General features: G+C 51.4%; 1 protein-coding gene across 2 annotated transcripts in view; it reads left to right on the top strand.

Annotated features, from left to right (window-relative positions):
* Nucleotides 1-22,611, top strand: part of TMEM181 (transmembrane protein 181) — a 75,948-nt gene that overhangs the window by 8,848 nt on the left and 44,489 nt on the right. Inside the window, exon 1 of one of the 2 annotated variants that reach the window (XM_040448748.1) lies at nucleotides 13,322-13,483. The exons of the other annotated variant lie outside the window; for it this stretch is intronic. Within the exon in view, the coding sequence (XP_040304682.1) occupies nucleotides 13,476-13,483 (8 nt within the window). The 5' untranslated portion in view covers nucleotides 13,322-13,475. Of the gene's footprint in view, nucleotides 1-13,321; nucleotides 13,484-22,611 lie in introns of those variants that run through there. 2 annotated transcript variants of the gene reach the window in all.

Raw genomic sequence — 22,611 nt, 5'->3', positions numbered from 1 at the left:
ACACTCTTAAATAACCCATTGGCAAAAGATGAATCATAAAGGAAATTCATATTTTGAGATGAATGGAGTGAGGACACACTTCACCAGAACACCTGGGATACAGCTAAAGCAGTACTTAGAGGGAAATTTATAGCTGTAAATGTACATATTAAACAAGAGGGAAGAGCTCAAATCAATACTTAACCTTCTACCTTAAAACATTGGGGAAGAAAAGAAAACCCAAAGCAAGCAGAAGAAAAACAATAGTAAAGAGTATGCTGAAGATTAATTAAAGAAAAATAGAGAAACAATAGGGAAAATGAATAAAACTAAAAGTTGGTTTTCTGAAAAGATCAATTCACTTGACAAACCTATAGCTAGACCGACCAAGAAGAAAAAGAAGATGCAAATTACCAGAATCAGGAATAAAAGAGGGAACATTGCTCTCAATCTTACAGAAATAAAATAAATAAAAGATTACAAGGGAATGCCATTAGATAATTGATGTGGATAAATTCTAAGAGACACAGTTATGCTGTTACCAAACTAAAGACCTCGCAAGAAAACCACAATCTCTCATGGATATAGACAGAACAATTTTCAAACAAAACAAAAAGCTAGCAAATTGAGTCCAGCAATGGGATTATCAAAAAAAGGATTATGCACCATTACCAAGTGGTGTACGAATGCAAGGTTGTTTTAACATTTAAAAAATCAATTAATATGTAATGCCACCAGCCCATCTCATGTTTTCTTTCATTTATCATTTGGTGTTTCCAGGTTGTACAACTCTGTGCTTATGGGATGTCCTGAATGACCTTAACTGGCTGCTGGTGTCTGTATGGCACCTGTGGTTCAGACAGCAGGGTTCTTCCTGGTGGCTCACCCAAGTTAATTATTTTTATGTGTGCCTTCATGTAAACAGAGCCTTGGCCCATGCAGCAGAGTTGTTTTCTTCTCTTTTCTTTTTTTATTTTTTTTAATGTTTACTTTTGAGAGAGAGAGAGAGAGAGCAAGACAGAGCATAAGAGGGGCAGAGAGAGAGGGAGACACAGAATCCAAAGCAGACTCCAGGCTCTGAGATGTCAGCACAGAGCCCAAAGCAGGGCTCGAACTCATGGACCGTGAGATCGTGATCTGAGCCAGTTAGACGCTTAACCGACTGAGCCACCCAGGCACCCCTTTCTCTTTTCTTTAAAGCTAGCTGCATCTTGTTCTGAACCGAGAGGAAACTCATAATGAAGACATTCATTTCCTTGAGAGCAAAGCAGGAAGAAGTCCAACTGTTCCCCGGGGCTGGTTAGCATTCAGCTACAGCAAGGACTCCACTCTTACAGTAGAAGACCATCATTTTCCAGATGAGAACAGGCCTCCAAAGCTCGAAATATGAAAGCGGGGACCCTGGATTAGCTTCCTAGGGCTGCGGTGACACAGTGCCACAAACCGAGCGGCTTATGTGGCAGATGTCTGTTGTCTCCCAGTTCTGGAAGCCAGAGTTCTGAGCTCAGGGTGCCCGCAGGGTGGTTCCTTCCGAGGCTGTTCCTTGGCTGGTACATGGCCTTCCGTCTTTTCCCAGTGTCTTCACATTGTCTGCCTCTGCATCCAGATTTCCCCCATGAGGACACCAGTCGTGGTGCATCAGGACTCTTATTTCTGAATAAGGCCCCATTCACAGGCACTGGGCATCAGGACTTCGACAACTAGGGGACATAGTTCCACCCATAACAGGCTCTCCTTGAAGAGGATAGCCCATGTGTGGATACAGGCTGTGGACTAAGATTCCCCTCTGGATATTTTCTAAACTAGCAGTTGACTGATGAACATGAGCCAGGAGGGCTGCGTCTTGACTTGGCTCTGTTGCTACCATCCTGGAAATCAGGTCTGCACATCTCACAGAAGGATCTCAGATCCCTCCTCGCTCTAAACCCAAGACCACAGGGTGAGGGGGGTGGGGGTGTTGTGGGCCTGAAGGGGGTGACCCGGTAATGGCCTTCCCAGCAGAGATGATTACGCTGAGCTGCCTGAACTTTATGAAGTTCAGGTTGGGAAAGGTGTGTGTGTGTGTGTGTGTGTGTGTGGTGTATGGTGTGTGTGTGTGTATATGGCATGTGTGTAGTATGTGTGTGGTGTGCATGGGTGTGATGTGTGTGTGGGAAACCAGTTTTCTGGGGGCTGTTGGGTCAGAGGTAAGGTGACCAAAGTGTCCTGGCTTTAGCACTGAACGTCCAGTGTCCTGGGAAAGCCCTCAGTCCCGGGAGTGTCCAAAGGTTGGTCACCCAAAGGTGCGGCTGCGGCTGCAGCCTGAGGACGTGGGGTCTGAGGCTCTGAGGCTGCACCGACCGCCTGGAGCCGCGTGTGTGCACGTGGGGTGGCAGCACCAGAGTCCTGGGCAGAGGGGACAGAAGGTGCGCCCTTGAACTTCTCCACTCAGGATTGTTGGTTCTCCCTCCTTTGTCCAGCTTTCTCTTCTTGCCTCAGCCCTTGTCCGCCCTGCCTGCGGAATAAAGACAGGCTGGTTACCTTGGGGCCGTGGTTCCCAGAGGCGAGCCCCCCCAAGGCAAGAAAGCCTCAAGGCTCTTTTTAAAGCAACTACTATTTGCGGGGCACCGCCTTTCCTGTCCCGAAATGAAATTCCTTGCTACTATCTTGCATGCTTCCGTAACTTAAAAAACAAAAACAGCTACTATAAAGGTAATCAGAACAAGCAATGAAAGCAATGCATAAATAGTATGTATTTCAACCCACAGATGCTCTGATAAGTCACTAAAAGGAAATGTGCCTGGGGGCGCCGGGGGCTCAGTCTGCTAAGTGTCTGGCTTCCGCTCAGGTCATGAGCTCACGGTTCGGTTCGTGGGTTTGAGCCCCTGGAGCCTACTTCGGATTCTGTGTCTCCTTCTCTCTCTCAAAACTAAATAAACATTTTTTTTTTTTTAAAGGAACGAAATGTGCCAGGGGGCAAGATTTTCAAAAGCCACTGCTTTTGACCCCTCTGCAGGCATTCCCCGGGGTGGGTGGGCGCCCACACTGTTCCCTACAAGAGGCCACTCTCTGAAGGTTTCCCCACCCCTACCCCTCATTCAGCCCAGGTTGCAGGGCATTGCTCTGCCCATTTTGGACGTTTCTATACCAGGGCTCCTGCCTTCCTCCCTGACCCTGTAAGTTCTTGAGTTTTGTGCCCTTTAGTCTGCATCCTGCAAGTCAGGATAAAGACCTTTCTTCTGTATGTTCAAGGCCAAAGTAGCCTGGTGGCCTTTCTGTGGCCTAAGGGCCCTTGGACCTGCAGCTGGACGGCCCCTTCTCGTACCTGGAACTGGCCAACTCAACATTTACGCTAACTTGGCAATTTATGGTAAATTGTGGATCTAATTTGAGCAGCTTGGTTTGCTGTGCAGGAAGTGGCTTGCTCCAGTGGCCGGCTGGTCCCCTTCTGGAAGCAGAGCTCTGAAGGTAGAGGCAGGCCATGTGATGAGCCAGGGCCCTGGGGGTGCTGCACACAGAAGTGGGGGGAGCATTAGCAGGGGGGGAATGCTGTCCTACCTCCTTTGTCTCCTAGGGAGTGAGGGAAGCAAACCGAACTTGGAAAAAATACCATAACCTGGGGACAGCTGTGTTCTTTCAATTCTTTTGAATACACCCACATGGCTCGGAAAGTGCCCTTCGGGTGCGGTTATTTGTAGGGCAGTGCTCTTAACAAATCGTGTTGATTTCCAATCCCCAAGCCCCATGAGGACTTGAAGAAGGGTTATGTTTCTATGTGAGGACTATTACCAGTTTCCTCAGTTTACCTGTCCAGCATTTCTGACTTGTAACCCCATGGGCTCGGTGAAGAGAGCCCTCAATTTTGATTCAGGCCAACAAAGATAACTTAAAAGTCAGTTCGGAAAGGGGAAGCACATGGACGGCTCGGTGGTGAATGATTGAGAAGTTCCAGACCTGGCATTCTTCTTATGGCTGTTCTCCTCAGCTGCTTGCAGGGCAAAAATGCAAAATCAAACACCGTCCCTTCGGGTTGCAATAGTAATGATGACTTTGCTGTAGTTCTCACTGTCGAGCGCAATGTCAGGGACACTTCCAGGCATTAACTGTCACTTTATAGAGATATGGTACAACAGCATTTAAGACTATTGATTGCAAGTATTAATTTCAGCCCAAAAGAAGGAATTTATTACAAAGACACAGAGATAATTTACAGAATCAAAGGGCAAAAATGCAGCTGGACCCCAGGAAGGAGCTGGAAGCGATTCTGCATTGATTTCATGGGTTTGTCATTCTGATCTCTTACCAGTGCCCCAAACCACCACTTACCAAATTTACTGCCCAGTGGAAGCCTTTAGAAAGCCTTAATAATGATGATGCCTAAGCTCTACTTCAGATTCTGATTGGATTGGTTTGGGGTTCAGCCTGGGTATTGGGCCTTTTTAAAGCTCTCAAGTGATTTTGACTTCAATACATTTTGAGTCCCATTGTTCTAAACTAATTTGTTCCTCTGCCCTTTTGTCCTGCCTGCCTGGGAGCTCCCAGTCTTTGACCAATACCCATACTCTCTTCTCTGTGCTTAAGCTGCTCTTTTGCAAGAAGAAATCACCACCAGGCAGGCATTAGTAGGAGTCACATTTTTTTAGAAGTCATCATTAATATGAGATCAAAGACGTCAGCTGGGGCCTCCAGGAAGCCCCAGAATCCTGTTAGATTTCCCCAGGACCCTCATTTGCCCAGTCTTTGCAACAATGACTTCAAACCTTCTCCACCTCTTTGTGCTGAATCAAGTGGACAAGTCCCCAGAGCCCCCTGGGCCCTGCCCCCAACCTCCCATCCCTCCCCACCATGGCCATGCTTGCTTCTGCACCTGAGTCGTCCTGATAAAGGTCCACATAGTTCCTGGCCTCTGCCACCTCTGCCCCACTGGGGGGAGGCTCGTTCACCCCTCATCGGCTGGACTGGTGCCCATAGGCCCTGACTCCCCAGTGCCTGCTTGCAGGGGCCCAGGATACAACCTAGATGTGTTGGTCAGACTCCGGACCGCGGAAGCCAGATGGCAGGACAGAGCCAACGGACTGTTTCCAGACATGGTAGTTTCTGGCAATCTTTCTGCAAGATCAAGCAACCAGAGATGTTGGTAGTGAAGCCCGGACAGCTTGCACTCCCTTGAATTTACTCTCCTGAGCCCCTGCCTCCATTTTCTCTCCATGCTTCCCTGGGGTAGCACCTGCTTCCCATAAAGTTAATATGGAAACTTTTGCCTCAGATTCTGTTTTTGAGGGAAGCAAGCCGAGATCTTGTTAAACGTGAAGACAGTTTTGCCCAGTGACCCATAGAAGAAATACAGGCCGGGAGGAGCGTGGCCAGCTGTCCTGGTTTGCCTGGGGCTGCAGGACCCCGGGAATCAGGCTTTCAGTACTAAAACTAGGAAAGTCTCAGGAAAACCGGGACCAGCAAGGTGTCCTCACAGACGGGGGAACACACTCAGCTTCCCACCTCTGAATGACACGCTTGCTGCTCCCACAGCCCCCGCCCTTTCCTTCCGTGGGAAAGTGCCCTCCGCCCCATCCTCGAAACCATGAGAAGACACGCCAGTATATTGCCAGTCATCTGGCAAATCCAGCTGTCCTTCGTTCAGTACGCATGCTGGGTGTCTTTCCACACCGGGCTTTGTGCCAGGCCCTGGAGAAATGAGAAGTCAAGGGCGGCACAGGGAAGTCGCAGGTGATGGTAGTGGAATGGTACTTGTTTGGTGAAAGTGAAGTGTATGCAAAACAACCTCCAAAGGCTGAAGGAAAAGGCCGACAAGTCCCTCTTGAGGAGAAGTGGTTTATTAAGGGGTCTTATGGACAGAAGCATATCTTGAGCATCATAAGACAGGAGATCTCTACAGCCCCACCTCCTGAAGACCTGCTTCTGTAACCCCAGAGGCTGACAGTACATGTGGGGGACCAGCCAGGAGGACAAAGCTTGAGAGCAGGTGTGTGTCATGGCCACAGGCCAGATTGAGGACGTTACCGCATGGGGTGTAGTTAAGGGTGTGGTTAAGCAAAAGGAAAGAGATGGAGGGGGTGCTGTGCTCAACGTTTCAGGTCACAGACCAGTCATCATGGCGGATTTGTTCAAGATGGCGTTAGTCTGGTTCATGCAGTGTCCCCCAAATGCAAAGAACAAAATAAAAGCTACGTTTCAGTCAAATAAATTGAGAGTGATACCTAAAAAATCCTAAAATACCACAGGCAGAGAAGGTGAAGGTATTAGTATGCTGGACACTAATTCCTGATGAGTCGAAGCAGTGGGGCCCATGAGCAAGGGCTGTGCCCCATGAGAGTGTGTGAGAGCCAGGGTTGGGCCCTGCTTCTACTCCCTATGCTTCATTATTGCAAGTACCAGAAACCAATGGGTACCAAGGAAAAAAGAGGGCATTTGTTTCAAAGTGCTAAGAGGACAGAATGAGATCATTTGTGTAAACTCCTTAGCATAGTAGTCAACTTTATAGTGATTCTGGGAGTTCTGCGCAGTTATCTTACCTTTGGAGATGAGAACAGAGGAAGCAAACATTATGTAGCAAGACTATGGAAACCAGTCTCCCAAGATGGTACCCGAGAGAACCACTCCTCCCAGGGTTCATGCTCTTCTGTTGTCTCTTCCCCGTGGATCTGGGCTGGCTCTGACTGGCGTTTTACCCACAGAATATGGTGGTAGTGATGCTGAATGATGTCTGAGGCCAGGTCATAGGAAGCCCTGCAGCTTCTTCTTTGGTGTCTCGGAGCCACCATTCGAGGGGAAACCAGCCACAAGTTTGAAGTTCAACTTCCTGGGCAAAACTGTCTTCACGTTTAACAAGATCTCGGCTTGCTTCTCTCAAAAACAGAATCTGAGGCAAAAGTTTCCATGTGGAAACCAGCCACAAGTTTGAAGTCAAACTTCCTGGAGATCTATGAGGAAGCCCAAGCTAGCCGTGTGGAAGAAGCCACATGGGAAAGACTGCCTGGCTGGCCCCCTGCTTTACAGCCATCCAAGCTCAGGTACCAGACATGTGAGAGGATGCATTTTGGATGTCCAACACAGTCAAGCCTTCAGATGACTGCGGCCCCGATGTCATCAGACTGTATTCACAAGGGAGACCCCCAGCAAAAACCACTCAGCTGAGCTTGTCAACACACAAGACCACGAGAGATAGTAAACTATTGTTTTAAGCCACCGTAGTAGATGCCATCTAAAATGGTTTCCAGTGACCCCCCCCACCTCAAGATATTCACACCCTTTCATGCATGATCCCCACCTCTTGAGAGTTGGATGGACTTGTAATTTGCTTCTAAAGAATAGAGTAAAAACATTGGGATGTCACCGGTGAGGTTAGGTGACTTGTGTCTTACCCTCACTATCTAGTTCTTCTCACTGACTCCCTCAGATGAAGCAAAGCTGCCTTGTCAGAAGCTTCCCTGTAGAAAGTATCAAGGGGTAAGGAACTGAGAATGGCCCCCAACCAACAGCCCATGAGGCACTAGATCCTGCCAACAACCACAAGCATGAGCTTTGAGGTGGACCCTTCCCCAGTCTAGGCTTGAGGATAACTTCAGTTCCAGATGACACAGTGTCTACAGCCTGAACCAGAGCCTGAGCAAAGGGACCCAGTTAATTGAGCCCACATTCCTGACCCACAGAAACCACAAGATAATACATGTTGTTTTAGGGCCCAAAGTTCTGAGGTAATTTGTTCTGTAGCAACAGATAAGTAATATAGCTACTATATGTTGGGGTAGTTTGTCATGCAGCAATAAATAATGTGAATGAGTACAATGATAAGAAAGCAAAAACAAGTCTTATATTGTCAATAACCCCAAGCTGAATGTCTGTGCTCTGGAATTACTAAACCTGATAAAAAGATACGGTTTGGAACCAGCAAGAGGTTAGACCTTGCTTCTCCTGACCAGTTCTCAGGAGTCAAGAAGACCATGAAAAGTAAGCTCCCATGTTTGGTGCAACAAGTAGGCCAGAAGGCATAAGCCCTCCTGCAAATGACTGGAGGAGGTTGTGGGGAAGGCAGCATGGCGAGAGAACTGAGCCCTGGTGGAAATACCTTAGTTCTGCTCTGCTTACTGCAGAGGGGATGAGTCAGCTGGTGATGGGCATCCAGGAGTTGTTGAAACCCAGGCCAAAGAGGTCGCTAATGTCAGCTGGCATCAACTATAACCAGGCTCAGGGGAAAGTCAAGACTGTGAGATTTTCCTGCCTTGGAACAAAAAATAGGCAATTAGAGTCATTGGTACTGAATTCATCTATATTCTCTGCCTTGAACATGTAGGTCAGTTTCTCTTTTTAGGAAGTCTTCCATTTAGGGGTGTTAGGGACTGAATGCATGTGTGTCACCCTCCGCCTGCCCCCAGCCAGCTCCTGTTCATATGTTGAAGACCTAACCCCCCACTATAGCTGAACTTGGAGTAAGGAAGTAATTAGGCATCCTTATCAGAAGAGCTACCAGACAGCTCCTGCTGTCTCTCTATCCTCTCACACACGCTTTAAGGAAAGGCCATGTGGTGGTGTCTCCAAGCCAGGAAGAGTCCTCACCAGAAACTCAATCAATCAGAGCCTTGATCTTGGACTTGTAGCCTCTAGAACTGTGAGGAAAAACTTAACTGTGTAAGCCACTCAGTATCTGTGTGAGCCATTCGTATCTTGTTACAGTGGCCCAAGCAACTAACACAATGGGTTGGAGAGAATTGGAATCAGCCATTTCTGTTTCCTTCCTATTTAACTCAGGGCCCCACTAGAGCATGAGTACTTGATGTTAGCCATTACTGATGATGATGATGATGATGATGATGATGATGATGATTTTGAGAGAGAGGAGGTGGGGGAAGCATTCGAGGGGAAGGGGCAGAGGGAGAGGGACAGAGAATCCCAACATGGAGCCCTATGAGGGGCTTCATCTCATGATGGTGAGGTCATGACCTGACCCGAAATCAGGAGTTGGGAGGCTTAACTGATGAGCCACCCAGGTGCCCCGTTATTGATTATTATTAATAAGATAGGTAAGGAGATCACTGCAGTGTATCTACAAAATGTTAGACAAGTGTTGTTAAATTAGGAAGTAAATTTGACAGTAGACCATGAATTTCCTAGGGTATCAAGAGTATTTGCAGATGAGCCCCTTGAGTTGTTGCCATTAGCCTTGAAAAATAGCAGTGAGTGGGAGTCAGCAAACTACAGACTGGTGGACTTGACTTTGGCCCAATTCTAGAGGAAATGACTTTAAAGGATGGCTTTTTGGCCCTTAGAAAATGAATATGGACATTAGGTATGAGTAGGGGTTTTTCTAAGAATACGTGGTATCAGACAAATCTAATTTCTGACATTTTGATCCTTTTTGTTCTTGTTTTTTTTCTTTTTTTCCAGTTTCCAAAGGCTTAATTGGTAAATATGTTTTAGAAAAGAAAGATTGATTCTATTACTTCCAAGTCAGTGGAATGAAGAGTTGTGTCCAGGGCCACATCACATGGTGCCAAAGGGGACTGATGCTTTGTCCACCTTTTTTATTCACAGATCTAGTCAAAAGCACAAGATTTGTAGTCAACCAATTCTTTAGGCTTAAACCAGAGGCTGATTTCTTTCTCCTCACTTAAAAAAAATATTTATTTTGGGAGAGAGCGCATGTGCACAAGCAGCGGAGGGGCAGAGAGAGAGGGATAGAGAGAATCCCAAGCAGGCTCTGGCTGTCAGTGCAGAGCCAGAAGCAGGGCTCCGCCCCACAAACCAACTGAGCCACCCAGGCACCCCTCTCTGCACTTTTTACTGAATCACCGCCATGAATGGCATTCCTGCCAACTTGAAGGTAGAAGTCCCCACGGACGGTGTCTGGCTTAGAATCTGCTTGGTTGGCCTCCCCAAGCATCGAATTCTGGCCCTCCCAGACCATGGCGCCAGTCGGCCTGACTTCATGTACTTCACCTGCCCGGGGAGGAACAGGAGGCCCTGCAGGTCAATGTAGTGCTGCCTCAGGAGTCCTCAGACACCTGTAGGAGCTTCTTGGCCACGAGGCGGAACCCCTTCGGCCTTAAGCGCTTGATGATCTCACCCACTAGGCCATGCTGCACACCTTCGGGCTTGATGGCAATGAACTTGAGCTCCTGCTCAGCCTTGGCTGGGAAGCTGGGTGGGTGGTGGGTGAAAGGCAGACTTGGAGCAGGGGGGCCAGGAGCCACTAAGGAGGAGGCCCCGTGATGGCCACACCTTGGAAGCTCCGCCTTATTTTGACTCTTTTTGAAACAAAGCTGGGATGCACTCACTTACCTACGGGTCCGATCCCCCAATTAAATGGGACTACTGTGGAGTGCTGTGACACGTCATGTATATGGACTTTAGAAGGCTTTTTAAAATAAGAACAATGTTGGGGCGCCTGGGTGGCGCAGTCGGTTAAGCGTCCGACTTCAGCCAGGTCACGATCTCGCGGTCCGTGAGTTCGAGCCCCGCGTCGGGCTCTGGGCTGATGGCTCAGAGCCTGGAGCCTGTTTCTGATTCTGTGTCTCCCTCTCTCTCTGCCCCTCGCCCGTTCATGCTCTGTCTCTCTCTGTCTCAAAAAAATAAATAAACTTAAAAAAAAATTAAAAAAAAAATAAAATAAGAACAATGTTGACAAATGTGGGCTGAGTGCCTCTGAGGTTAGAGAGATGATACATACTAATAGGCTGTTTGCTTCAGGTCTGTGCTAGTCACTCTGACCCTCTCACATTCTTCAATGCTTGGGACACCAACACTGGAAGAGCATGGGCCTGGGTCAGGTGGTCCTAGGTTCTGATCAATAGTCCCTGAGAAAATCAATCTCTTTAAGGCCTCAGTTTCCTATCTGTGAAATGAGGATAGTGACCGTGAATAACTCATCAAGCCGCTAAGAGAATTCTTTGGTTCAGGCCCTAGGCTTTACAGGGGATCAGTAATTACTGGTTCTTCTCACAGGATAGCATGACCCTGAGCGGAGAGCCCAGGAGGCGTTACAAGAACTCAATAATGAGATGAATGGGCTAATGCTGCCAGAATAGCAACTCATTATCAGGGTGACACAGACCTCATCTGAATTGTGTTCCATTCTGAGCTTAGAGGGGAAACTTGCTGAATAGAAGCACGCTCAGAGAAGGGACCTGGAGGTGAACTGGAGGTGAACACAGAGTCACCTGTGAGCGATGCTTGATGGCTTAGATAAGCGTTCTTGGAGCCCAGGAGATGATGGGTACCTCTCCCCTCATCATATACACTATCACTGCACCCTTCTATTTCCTTTTCCATCACAGTTGTCATTATGTCATTATTTGTTTGCTGGCTGTGTCCTTCACCAGAAGATAAGTCCCAGGAGGACAGGGATTGTCCATGCATTCGAGTGGTGTTTCCAGGGCTGAGGGAAGTGTGTAGCACTTGGTTACACTGAGCACTTGGTTAATGCTGGAACACATACGTGAGAAAAAGAGGGAATCTAGGTGATGTTGGACAGCAGACCAAGGGAGGAGAAGTTGGAGAAGTTACCAGGAGCGAGTTTCGGTGTCAAAGATGTCAACTCTTTTTTTCTTTTTAATGTTTATTCTTGAGAGAGAGAGCTTGTGAGTGAGCAGGGGAGGGGCAGGGAGAGGGAGACAGAGGATCCCAAGCAGGCTCTGTGCTGACAGCAGAGAGCCCGATGCGGGGCTCGAATTCACAAAGCGGGAGATCATGACCTGAGCCAAAGTCAGACACTTAACTGACTGAGACATCCAGGCGTCCGGATGTCAACTCTTTTTAAAACCTGGGACCGTATGATAACAGCAAGGGGTCCGTGGCGGTGTCTCAGGAGAGGCCAGGCAGCTAGCACAGTCTCTGGAGCAGGCATTTCTGTACCAGACAAGCCTGCCTCAGGTTGGAGGGGAAAACTGGCTGTCCCTGAGCAAAGCAGCCAGGAAATGTTTTGTTTAGTCCTCTTGAAGTTCAAAGTATTTTTTTAGTGTCCAATACCTTAGAAATGGAAGGTGTCACATGAAAAGTCGTATTTGAAGTTAGAATCTCTCATTTATTTTTTAATTTTTTTAAGAGAGAGAGACAGAGAGAGAGAGAGAGAGAGACAATGAGGGGGAGAGGGAGGGAGAGAATCTTAAGCAGGCTCCACCCCCAGCACGGAACCCGATGTAGGTCTTGGTCAATGACCCTGGGATCACCGTCTGAGCCAAAATCAAGAGTCAGATGCTCAACCAACTGAGCCACCCAGGCGCCCCGAAGTTAGAGTCTCTTAAGGGCTGAGTGCGGCCCCTTTAGACAATGCATGCTCAGGTGCACAGCACCCACCTGGCCCGTGCCTGTTACCTGCCTGTCCCACAGGTACTGGTGTTTATATTCCCTGGTCTTGTCATCAAGACCCCTTTTCCTCCAAGTGTCTGTGGAAAGAATTCGAGGGGTAATCTTTTGTTATCATTCTTTAAAAGCTGTGGTTTAGGATTCAGAGTGGTAATGGAATTTATCATTATTAGTCGGTGTTCAGTCTGTTTCTTTGCCTGGTGCCCTCTCTTCCCTCCAACTTCTTAAGCCCCTCCCATCTTGAGATCAGCCCAAACATGGAGCACTTGCTTTCCTATCCCGGTCAACCCCGCCTCAGGTGAGTTCGGTGCCCTTCCTCAGGGCCACTGTAGCAATCTGTGCTCCTCACACTTAGTTTTGGTAACTTACTTTGCCTGTAAGTTTGCTGAGGGCAGGAACGGAATCCTATCCGTGTTGGTCTCTTCCTGCCAACCCCACACTTGTTGGCGGGAAGAAAGCTCGAGTCTTTTCTTTTCCTCATTCAGATTGACTTTAAGCCCATAGCAATAAGGGGACATTCTGACAAATGTTCCAAAGAGAATCTTGGAAATATCCAAAATTGTGGCTCTTTTAAGTTTATTTATTTTGAGAGAGAGAGAAAGAGAAGCAGGGACGGGCAGAGAGCGAGAGAGCGAGAAAGAGACACCCAAGCAGGCTCATGCTCAGCACCGAGCCCAATGTGGGGCTCTATCTTCCCACTGTGAGGTCAAGACCTGAGCTGACACCTAGAGTTGGAGCTTAACCGACTGGGCCACCCAGGCGCCCCTCCTCTGTTCTTGATTACAGAAATTTGGGAGGTGGGCGCGCCGCGGGACCCCCTTCCATGGGGCCAGTGAGGGGGGGGGGTGTCTGGGCGGGGTCCTGCGCCCCCTCTCCCGCCCCTGCTCCGCTCCCGGCTGCACCCCACCTTCACCCGGGCCCCGCCCCCACTGTCACCCCCACCCCCGCCCCCCCTCACCTTCGCCCCTACCCCCCACCTTCGCCCCGGCCGCGCCGCCCCCCCGCCCCTCCCGCCGCCGCGCGGTCGCTTCCGCGCACGTGACCCCGCGGCGCGTCGCGCTCTGACGAGTTCCACGGAGCCGGCTGCTCTGCTCCCGGGCCGCTGTCCCTCCGGCTGCGGCTGTGGCTGTGGCTGCCGCGGCTACCGTGCGGCGCCGGGCGGGCTCGGGGCGCGGGCCGGGGCCGAGGGCCGGGGCGCCGAGATGGAACCGTGAGTGCCGGTCGGCAGGGCGGGCGACGAGGGCCGGGGTCTCCCCTCCTTGGGCGCCCGGGCCCCGCGTCCGGGTCCCGCGAGCCCTGACGCCGGGCCCTCCGCCCACGTGGAGCCCGGGCCCCGGGGGGAGGGCGCGACGCCGGGGGCTTCGCGGGGGCGGCTCGGCGCACTGCCCCCCCCCCCCCCCCCGGGGGGCGCCCGGGGGGGGGGGGGGGGGCGCCCCCCGGGGGGTGGCGGGGGGGGGGGGCGGCGCACCGCCCCCCCCCCCCCCCGGTGGCCTGCAGGCGGTGGGGACGGGGGCCGCGTTCCGGGACGGGTCTCGGCCAGAGGCGCCCCGGGAGGACCCTCGGAGGCCAGCTCTGGCCCTGCTGTCTCCGGAGACCCGTGCTCCCCAGGTTTGGATGGCTAAGGAGCGGCCCTCCCGGGAGTCCCTCACCGCCTTCCCTGGGGCAGCCCGGGGCCCATCCTTACCGCTGGAAGGGCGGTGGCCCCCTGCCCCGACAGTGGCCCTATCTGTCACGTCTCTGTTAAAAGCGCCCAGAGCACCCCACTCAGCTCTTTGTGATCTAGCCCAGCTGAGACTAAAGAGAGGTGCTTTCCAGTGGCTTTTTGATGATGGTGGCACGTTGGGAGCCTGCCACAGCCCTTTTAGATCTCCGGGACACCGAGTTTTATGAGTTTTAATCTGCTGACTTTGGGCCTTATTACCTCTGTGAAGTTCAGGGATTTTAAGGAGGAAAAACCTGTCCAGGGCCCCACAGACGCCAGCCCTAAAGCTTGCCTTTGACGCAGCAGAGTCACCTGGGTACCTCCCAGGGGACATCCGGGAAGAGGAGAGAAAACTAACAAGTTTTGTGCTTGAGTTGCAAAAAGTCAGAAGTCCCAGAGAAGGAGTGCCCAGAGTCTGTCTGCTGTGTGGAGCAGTGTCTGTGGCAGGAGGTTGGGAGGGCCCCTTGGGCAGTTGAAGGCAACCTTCAGACAGGACTGTGTGAGTTTCTCTGTGTGTTTGGGGTCGTAGGGGCTGGGAGGGTTTGCATTGGACCGCTGCCGAGTCCTCTGACTGTGGACATAGAGAAGATCGGAGGGTGTTGCCAGAATGCAGACCTGTGTGATGGAGGGAAAGGTTTTCCTCCACCTCCTCCGAAGTTTCTGACTGTGGTTAATTACTTTAGCACAGCATAGGAAACCGGGCCAGCCTAAAATGGTAGCCCTACATGGATGTTTGAAAGGTCTTTCTTTTAACTAAACCCCGGGCAGAGGTGGGTTACCGGTGGTGCCTTCGCACAACTCCAGGGACACCGTTCGTTTGTGACCTGTGTGAATAGTGTACTTGGGATGCCGTGCGAAGATGCCTTCTGGGGTCGTGCAAAGCTGTGACCCTGCGGCAGAGTGACAATCAGCATGGTTTGGGAGGTTCTCCTCCGTAGCGAACGTCCTCGGGTCCACGCAGCACAGCAGCCCTGAGTGGTGTGTGGAGTGTCCTCCCGTTTACTTGGACCAGAGGAGCAGAGAGCTTGAAGCGGTGTGGGCGTTGGCCAGGACTGCAGTCTGGGTCTCCTGGGGAAGTCGGGGGCTGTCTGTCACGTGATAGGGAACTAGACCAAGTGGGGGCTGTTAACTAAAGCGAGACTCGCAAACCACAGTGTGAGCGAAGGATTTCAGCGGAGTATGTCTCCTGCCATGGAGCGGTCGGCGGCCCGACGCTCTCCTAGAAGCCATGCTGGGCTCTGTGGAGCAAGGGGCTGGGGTTGGGGGATGTTGGAGGTACCTGGAGGTCAGCCAGCCACCATCGTCTCATTCAAGAGGACATGAAAGCAGTGGGAGTCAGAAAAAGTCTTTGGTGCGCATCAGAATCTTACGAGGAAACAAGCCCGAAGCGTGTCCTGCTTCAGGCCCCGGGAAGGTCAAAGTGCTCTTGTTGCCAGATGTGACAGAGCCCCGTGGCGAGAAGTGACAGGAGCAGAAAGAGGAGCCAGAGAAAGAGTGCTGGGGCGGGGGGATTGGGGGGGGGGGGGGGGAAGAAAAACGCGCCGCGTGGTGACGGAGCTCAGCTTGGGGGGCCGGGGCCAATGCAGGGTCTGCAGGACTGTGAGCTCCCTGCTCACATGCAGCCCTGCCTACTCTTAAAAGGGCAGGAGAGATTGCTGTCAAAACCAGTCAGGGTAAATAGTTTCCCCGTCCTTAAAGCTTTAAGCTTAAAATTCCTGCAAACTCCCTTCCTTTTCTGAAAATGCCTGGGAAGTGACAGGTGCCGGGGTTCAGGAGGTAAGCACTGTGGGCGTCTCAAACAGTTGTTGCCCTGACTTCCTGTTTGAGCATAGCCGTCACAGCCCTACACGTAGTTGAGGTGTCTCAGGTTTGCGTGTTGCTTTGCTCTTGCAGTAGCATTTCCTGCAGACGTAGATAAGGTTGTTGTTGTGGTTGTTGTTGTTGTTGTTGTGTGTGTGTGTGGTGTTTGATACTTACAACCAGTTTTTGGAGAGTATGTTTCACATGTCTGTTTCATTCTGTATGCATTTCAGAGTGGAATTGTATTAAGTGGACTCCTCCTCTGCCAGCAGTGAAGGCGTGGCTCAGACAGATGAACACAGACCTTGTTGGGGTTTCTGTGTCCCAGGCCTTCCGAGTGTCCCAGTGCTCGAGGGGACAGCAGGCCTGTGTCAGTATCCTTGTCTTGCAACTACAGAGTTTTTTAGGATTGTGCCTCTTAGGAATCTTTTGTTTTCCCCCCTGAACCCAAATGATCTCTGGAGCTAATAAAAAGTAACGCTGTTTTCTCTGTACCAGATACGGCTGTGAGCCCCTTCTGTGTGTCATTTCATGCCATCCTCACAGCTACTCGCCCCGTGACCATTCCCATTGTTACAGATGGCAACACTGAGGCGCAGAGAAGTCCGGTCCGAGGTTCTCAAGGTTACAGTATGTCGCAGAGCTGAGGCTGAAGCCTGAGTGGTTGGCTCCAGAGCCCACATTAGTGACATCTCTCAGTAGCAGCTGGTGATGAACAAGTGCTCATGAGGGCTTTCGTGTAACGAATGACTCATTTAATTACCCCGGCTCCCCTTGGCGGTGGGGCATGTCCATTTTCTGAATTTTACAGTTCGGGGACTGGAGGTGCCGAGAAGGAGAGTGGCTTGCCCCAGGTCACCCTGCGGGTCGTGGCGGAGAGGCCTTCTAGCCCGGGCGGTCTGCCTTCAGATCCTGGGTTCTTCACCGCCGGACGCGCTGTCTGGGCCCGGGCTTGGGTGCTGCCCCCTGGCTGGCGCACTGCCTGCGCTGACCAGCGTGTGGCCTGCTTCCTTGTTGTCTTTGCCCCGGGAAGGCTATTCAGTTACCTAACACGCTCCTGGGTGTGAGTCTCTGGGCTTGCAGCCTGGCGAGGATACACAAGGATTCATGGTTCCTTGAGGAGTGTCGATGAGCGTACTGTTCATTAAAATACGCTTTGAGGTTGTTGGGCCTTGAATGTTGGTAAAATGGCTTTTTTGACTAGGTAGCCATAAATCATTTATAATATAGACAAGTTTGAAATTTGAATATATTTGGCTGTATTCAATATATGTCCCTGATAGAAATTTCGGAGTTCTTATTCTGTTCTTCCCCTTAGAGTTTTTTCTTCTCAAAACCCATTGAACGGTAGGTTTAAAAAGGGGAGATTTTGGTGAGGGGGCCAAAAAGCGAGAGTGAGGGAGCGGTGGGCCTCCTTTCTGCTGCTGACTTTGGGGGTTCAAATCCCGCCCCCCTCATGTGGACTGGGACCTCAGCAGTGTATGCCAACCCTAGCCTCTAATGTCCCGTCTGTGAAAGGGCTGATAGTACCTGCCTCACAGGGAAGCACCTAGCCTAGTACCAAATAGGCGCTTAGGGAATGACGGCCCTGCCCTTTTCTTCAGTTGGCCGGGTTCTGAGCTGGAGGAGGGGAGGTATTACAGAGTGGATCATCAGGGATAATGGTAAGATGGAAACGTTTTTAGAAAAAAAATTCTTTAATGTTTATTTTTTGAGAGAGAGAGAGTGAGCAGGGGAGGGGCAGAGAGAGAGAGGGAAACACAGAATCCGAAGCAGTCTCCAGGCTCCGAGCATCAGCACAGATCCCGACGTGGGGCTCGAACCCATGAACCGCGAGCTCATGACCTGAGCCAAAGTCGGACGCCCAACTGACTGAGCCACCCAGGCGTCCCAAAAACAGATTTTTAAAAAAGAAAAAGTAGGGGATGGGGACAAAAGCACAACTCTTACTACTATAGCAAACCTGACTGAGTTCTTCCTATATGCTTCCTGCACTGTCCTGGATTCTTCATTCTTTCATCTATGCCCGCCAACGACCCTGGGGGTTTTCCACGTGTCTCTGATGTACAGAGGAGGACACTGGGGCCCTGAGAGTTACTTAGTCATCTGCCTAGCAAGTGGGGGTGGGTGGGCAGGATTTGAAGCCAGGCTGCAGATACCAGGCCAGCGCTTTGGACCACGGGAGAAGAGATTACTTTTATACACATGATGAGAAAAACAAAATCTTCGCTTAAAGCATGCCGACGTACTGAGAACGAAAGGCCCTTCCCACTGCCCAGATGTCATTTTAAAAAAAAAAAATTTTTTTTTTCTCTCTCTCTTTGGGACAGAGAGAGACAGAGCATGAACGGGGGAGGGGCAGAGAGAGAGGGAGACACAGAATCGGAAACAGGCTCCAGGCTCTGAGCCATCAGCCCAGAGCCCGACGCGGGGCTCGAACTCACAGACCGCGAGATCGTGACCTGGCTGAAGTCGGATGCTTAACCGACTGCGCCACCCAGGCACCCCCCCAGATGTCATTTTTTAATTCTCCAGTGTGAAATCTGGGAAGGAGTTGAACAAGTAGCGAGATTTGTGATACTGAAATATTTTCAGTCTTAACTTACCTACTGTATTGTGACTTTATGAGATCAGATGAAATATGTATTTATAAGAACGCTTCGGCCTCCTGGATGCTGTTTTCTCCTGCCTCCCTTTGTGTGCTGACTATATCATTTAGGGTTCTGTCAAAGGCAGAGACTGCTGCTGGTCTCCTCTTGCCGCGTCACTGGAAGGCCGTGCCTTCAGGTGTCTTCTCGCCTTCTCTGCTCAGCCAAGTTCTGTCCGTGTCGTGGTCATTCTGCTCCAGGCCCATAAAGGGACTCGTTGAGTGTGTGCCTCTCCCATGGTTTCTCTCCAGTGGTGTTTTAATAACTCTTATAGGGCCTGTGTGGGAGGGAGAAGCGTCCAGTGGGAAAGTAATGTTGGCTCAAGCAGTTCTGGAGTTCTCGGTGGCCCTAATGGGGACACTGGCTTTCCAGGCGGCTGAGCAGGGGCCTGACTGAGGGTGTGTGCCGAGGGGAAGGCACTTTCTTGGAGCTGTTCTGGCCAGTTCCCAGACCTAGCAAAGGCCAGAACCATACAAAAAAATTACAAGATAACAGTGGGAGAAAACGTTCAATTTTACAATTCAGTGGTCTGTACTTTATTATCGCAAAGAAATTAGAACATGGAGGAAACCAGAGTAAAACCAGGGAGGAATGCATAGAAATGGAAGAAATCAATAGTTATTGGACTAAGGAATCTCTAGTTCATGGCCTGTCATTTATAAGGCTCAGCGCTGGACCACTGGGCCTAGAGAGGCCAAGGGGGGGCTCCAGGCTGGGAGAGGCATGGAAGTCTGTGAACAGTTGCTACCCACAGTGAAATCTGGAAATGGGCACGTGTCTCCTGTCCTCCATTGGAGGAGGCAGTTGCCTGGTCAGTGTGGTTGGGGGGCGACCTCACAGGAGGCAGGACTCAGCTGGGCCGGGAAGGAAGGGGGAAGGAAGGGTGCGTTGGGCCTGGAGGGAGAGGAAGGACTCGGTGACTAATCATCGATGGAAATAGGAAGGGCAGGCAACTAGGATGGTTGGTGACTGTTTCACATTCTGACAGGACAGTTCCAGGTGCCTTGAACAGGGAGGTTTCTATACTTATGTGACTTATCTTGAGTTTCATTTTTAATTGTGGGTTTTTTTTTTCTTTTTTTGGTATGTATATTGAAGGGAAGCTTTGTTTTTTTTTTTTTTTGTTTTTTTTTTTAATGTTTATTTTGAGAGAGAGAGAAAGAGCTTGTGAGCCAGGGGAGGGTCAGAGAGAGAGAGAGAGCACGAATCCCAAGCAAGCTCTGTACTCTCAGTGCAGAGCCCAGCTCGGGGCTTGATCCCACAGTCCCTGAGATCGCAACCTGAGCTGAAATCAGGAGTTGGATGTTTAACCGACTGAGCTACCTGGGTGCCCCGGGAAGCTTCTGGTTCGAATCGAATACCCGGGAAAAGTGGCTTAAAGAACAGGAGCATCGAGAAGTTGAAGGGGGCATCTCCAGGGCCGCTTCGGCAGCTCTGTGTCCCTGTGTGGCCTAGGTAGTCTCTGTCTCTGGCTCTCAGTCTGGGCCTGTCGGCTGTGTGCACCTTCTGACGTGCCGTGTGGCTGTGGCCGTGCGGGCAGTGCTCCCCTGCACGGCTCTCCCCACGGGGACAGAGGAGGCTCTTCTCACACATCTCTTTGTGAGGCAGGGAAACCTTGTCTAGCAGCGCCTGGCTGGTTTCCCACAGGTTCTGGGCCCCAGTGCGGCGGGGGTGGGGGGGGGGGGGAGACTGGGCAAGTGAGGCTGGTCTCTGGAGGGCAGGGGACCAGGGGAGGAGGAGGCAGAGTGTGGCTCTGGGCAGACAGCAGTGGTGCTTCTGCCCTGCCCCCAAAGAAGTCCCTTCATCTCCCATGGCTCCTGTTCCTCCTTTAGAACGAAATGGGGATTATGGTGGGTGAGTTGTTTCCAAAGAAACCCATGTGATCATGTCACAGGCGTGCCAGCGACTGTTGGTGGTGGACTGTTTGGCTGTCACTCACCGTGATAGGGAAGCCACTGGAAAGTTCTGGACTGAGAGTGAACGCACGTGGCTTTCAGAGCAGCGAGGCGGAGAGCAGAGTGTGGGTGCTCAGGCCAGAAGCGGAGGACCGGGGGAGGCCTGCGGTGCAGTGAAAGATGGCAGGGCCTGACTGGGGGACCGAGAAGGGCCGCGACACGATGTATGTTGAAGGCTGTGTTGTTGCATTAGATGTGGGGAGTGAGCAGAAGACAGGTGTCGAAGGTGACCACCCAGCTCTCGGCCTGAGCCCCTGGAAGGCTGGGGCTGCCACGTCCTGGGGCGGGGAACTCTGCAGGACAGGGTGGGGGAAGATCCGGAGTCTGGCTTTGGACGCATCACACCAGCCGCCCACCAGATGTGCAAGCGGAGGGTCAAACAGGTGTTCGCTGTCAGCCTGGGGCTCAGCTGGGCCGGGCCGTGAACGTGGAATTGTTCGCCTGGAACAGGGTGAGATCGCTGCGGAGAGCTGACAAGGGAAGAGGGCAAAGGGCAGCACGTGCCAATGTGTCCCGGCAGGACAGCGGTGACGTCTGGCTGCAGAAGGTCCTGCGGGATGGTTTTCCTGCTGTTTCGTTGTGGGTATTGATGGCTTCACAGACTTCATGGTACCTGGAAGCAGTCCCTTGGGAGATGGTTATGACTATGCACAATGAAGGGCAGGCGCAGCTTGCAGCCATTTGGATGATGGCTGCAGTTTGGGGGACTGGCTTTCCAGTAAAGGTGTTTTTAGTTTCTCTAGGAAATAAGTCTGGGTGCTATTTTAAGTCACCCGTGAAACTGAGATTAATTTAGAAGGGACCTAAACGGTCCAAACCAAAGCTAAGGGGACAATCTGTTCCATTGAGTTTGAAAGGTCTTCCAAGGCTCCAGGGGCTCCAGGGAGGTCTGCATTTTAGAGTGTGTGTGTTAAATGCCTGAGTGTGAAAAGAGACGTGGGCCTGGAGAGGAAGACTGGCGTCTGGGTCCCATCCAGAAGAGAAAAAGGAGGGACAGCTGTCCTGAGCTGGCAGGGTTTTGTCCGGGGCCTTCCTGCTCTGGTTATCTGGGTTGAAGATCCCACCACATGCAGTGCTTGACTTGGCCAGGGTGTCTGGGGAAGTGGGGAGTCCTCTCCCTGCTCCCTAGTATCTTACACACCAATTCAAGGGAAGTACGTGAACACTTTTGAGATAACTAATGAAAGTTGGGCAGGTGTTTTCTTGTGTCCAGCGTCCATGGCAGATAGATGGGTACTTTGTCTTCAGGCCCTCGGCTGTGTCGTGCAGGCCACGTGTGTCGTAATAGGTTAAAGTTACAAGAGATGGGAGGGAGGGGAAGCTTCCTGGAGAAGGTGGGACCTGCAGGTGAGCCCTGTGAGGCAGATTTCGATGGTTTGGTGTGGAGAAGAGAGAGCATTTCACATCAGGAGACCAGTGTGCGAAGGGGCTGGTCTAGAGTCTGGCTCCACCATGGTGGGAAACATTAAAGAAATTAAGCCCTGGATGCTGATGCTTGGGTTTGAACACCGCCTCAGCCACTTAGTAGCTCGCTGGTCTAGGGCAGGTTACCTGCTGAGCCGTGGCACGGCACCCAGGGGAGGCATCTGGCAGGCTGTTGCAGTGACCGTGCTGGGCGTGGCCAGGGCCTGGGCCCCGAGACCCCGCATGGGGAACGAGACGTTAGGAAGCAAAGCGCCCCTCCTCCTGGCTGGCCGCAGGCGTGGGGTGAATGAGAGATAGGCATCCTCAGAGGCGACTCCAAGGTTGCAGGATGTGGGATGCAGAAAGGGGAGAGGCAGGAAATGGGCAGTGGAAGCAGCTTTTTCATTTGTTACTTTGTTTTTTAATGGGTTCGGTTTTAAACTTATTGACCATAAAGTGGTGTAGACTCCTTAGTGAAAATGTCTTGGGGGACACTGTCTCAGGGTGGGATCAGGGGCAGGGAGGGGGTTGAGATGGTTCCTGGAGGTGGGAAGGAGTGTGAGAGAGGAAGCAGGAGAGAGGAAGCAGGAGATGGTCCGGCATCGGAGAGTCCATGCAGTGCGGGGGCATGGGTGACAGCAGAGGCCGAGCGGATTAGGCTCCTGGATCGGAGGCCTCTTGGTGTCAGGCTGTGTGTATTGCCTACATCACAGCCTTGCCTCTGAGCACTTAGGGAGTATTCCTTCCATTGGTGGCCGGATCCTAGGGAATACAGGTTGCCTGTTCACTGAGACTTGCCTGGGCCGTCGGCTAGCTTGATGGTCAGAAA

This window comes from Herpailurus yagouaroundi, unplaced genomic scaffold (assembly GCF_014898765.1).
Source record: "Herpailurus yagouaroundi ecotype Mexico unplaced genomic scaffold, PumYag 198, whole genome shotgun sequence".
Classification (NCBI taxonomy): Eukaryota; Metazoa; Chordata; class Mammalia; order Carnivora; family Felidae; genus Herpailurus; species Herpailurus yagouaroundi.
This window is presented reverse-complemented; position numbering and strand designations above follow the sequence as displayed.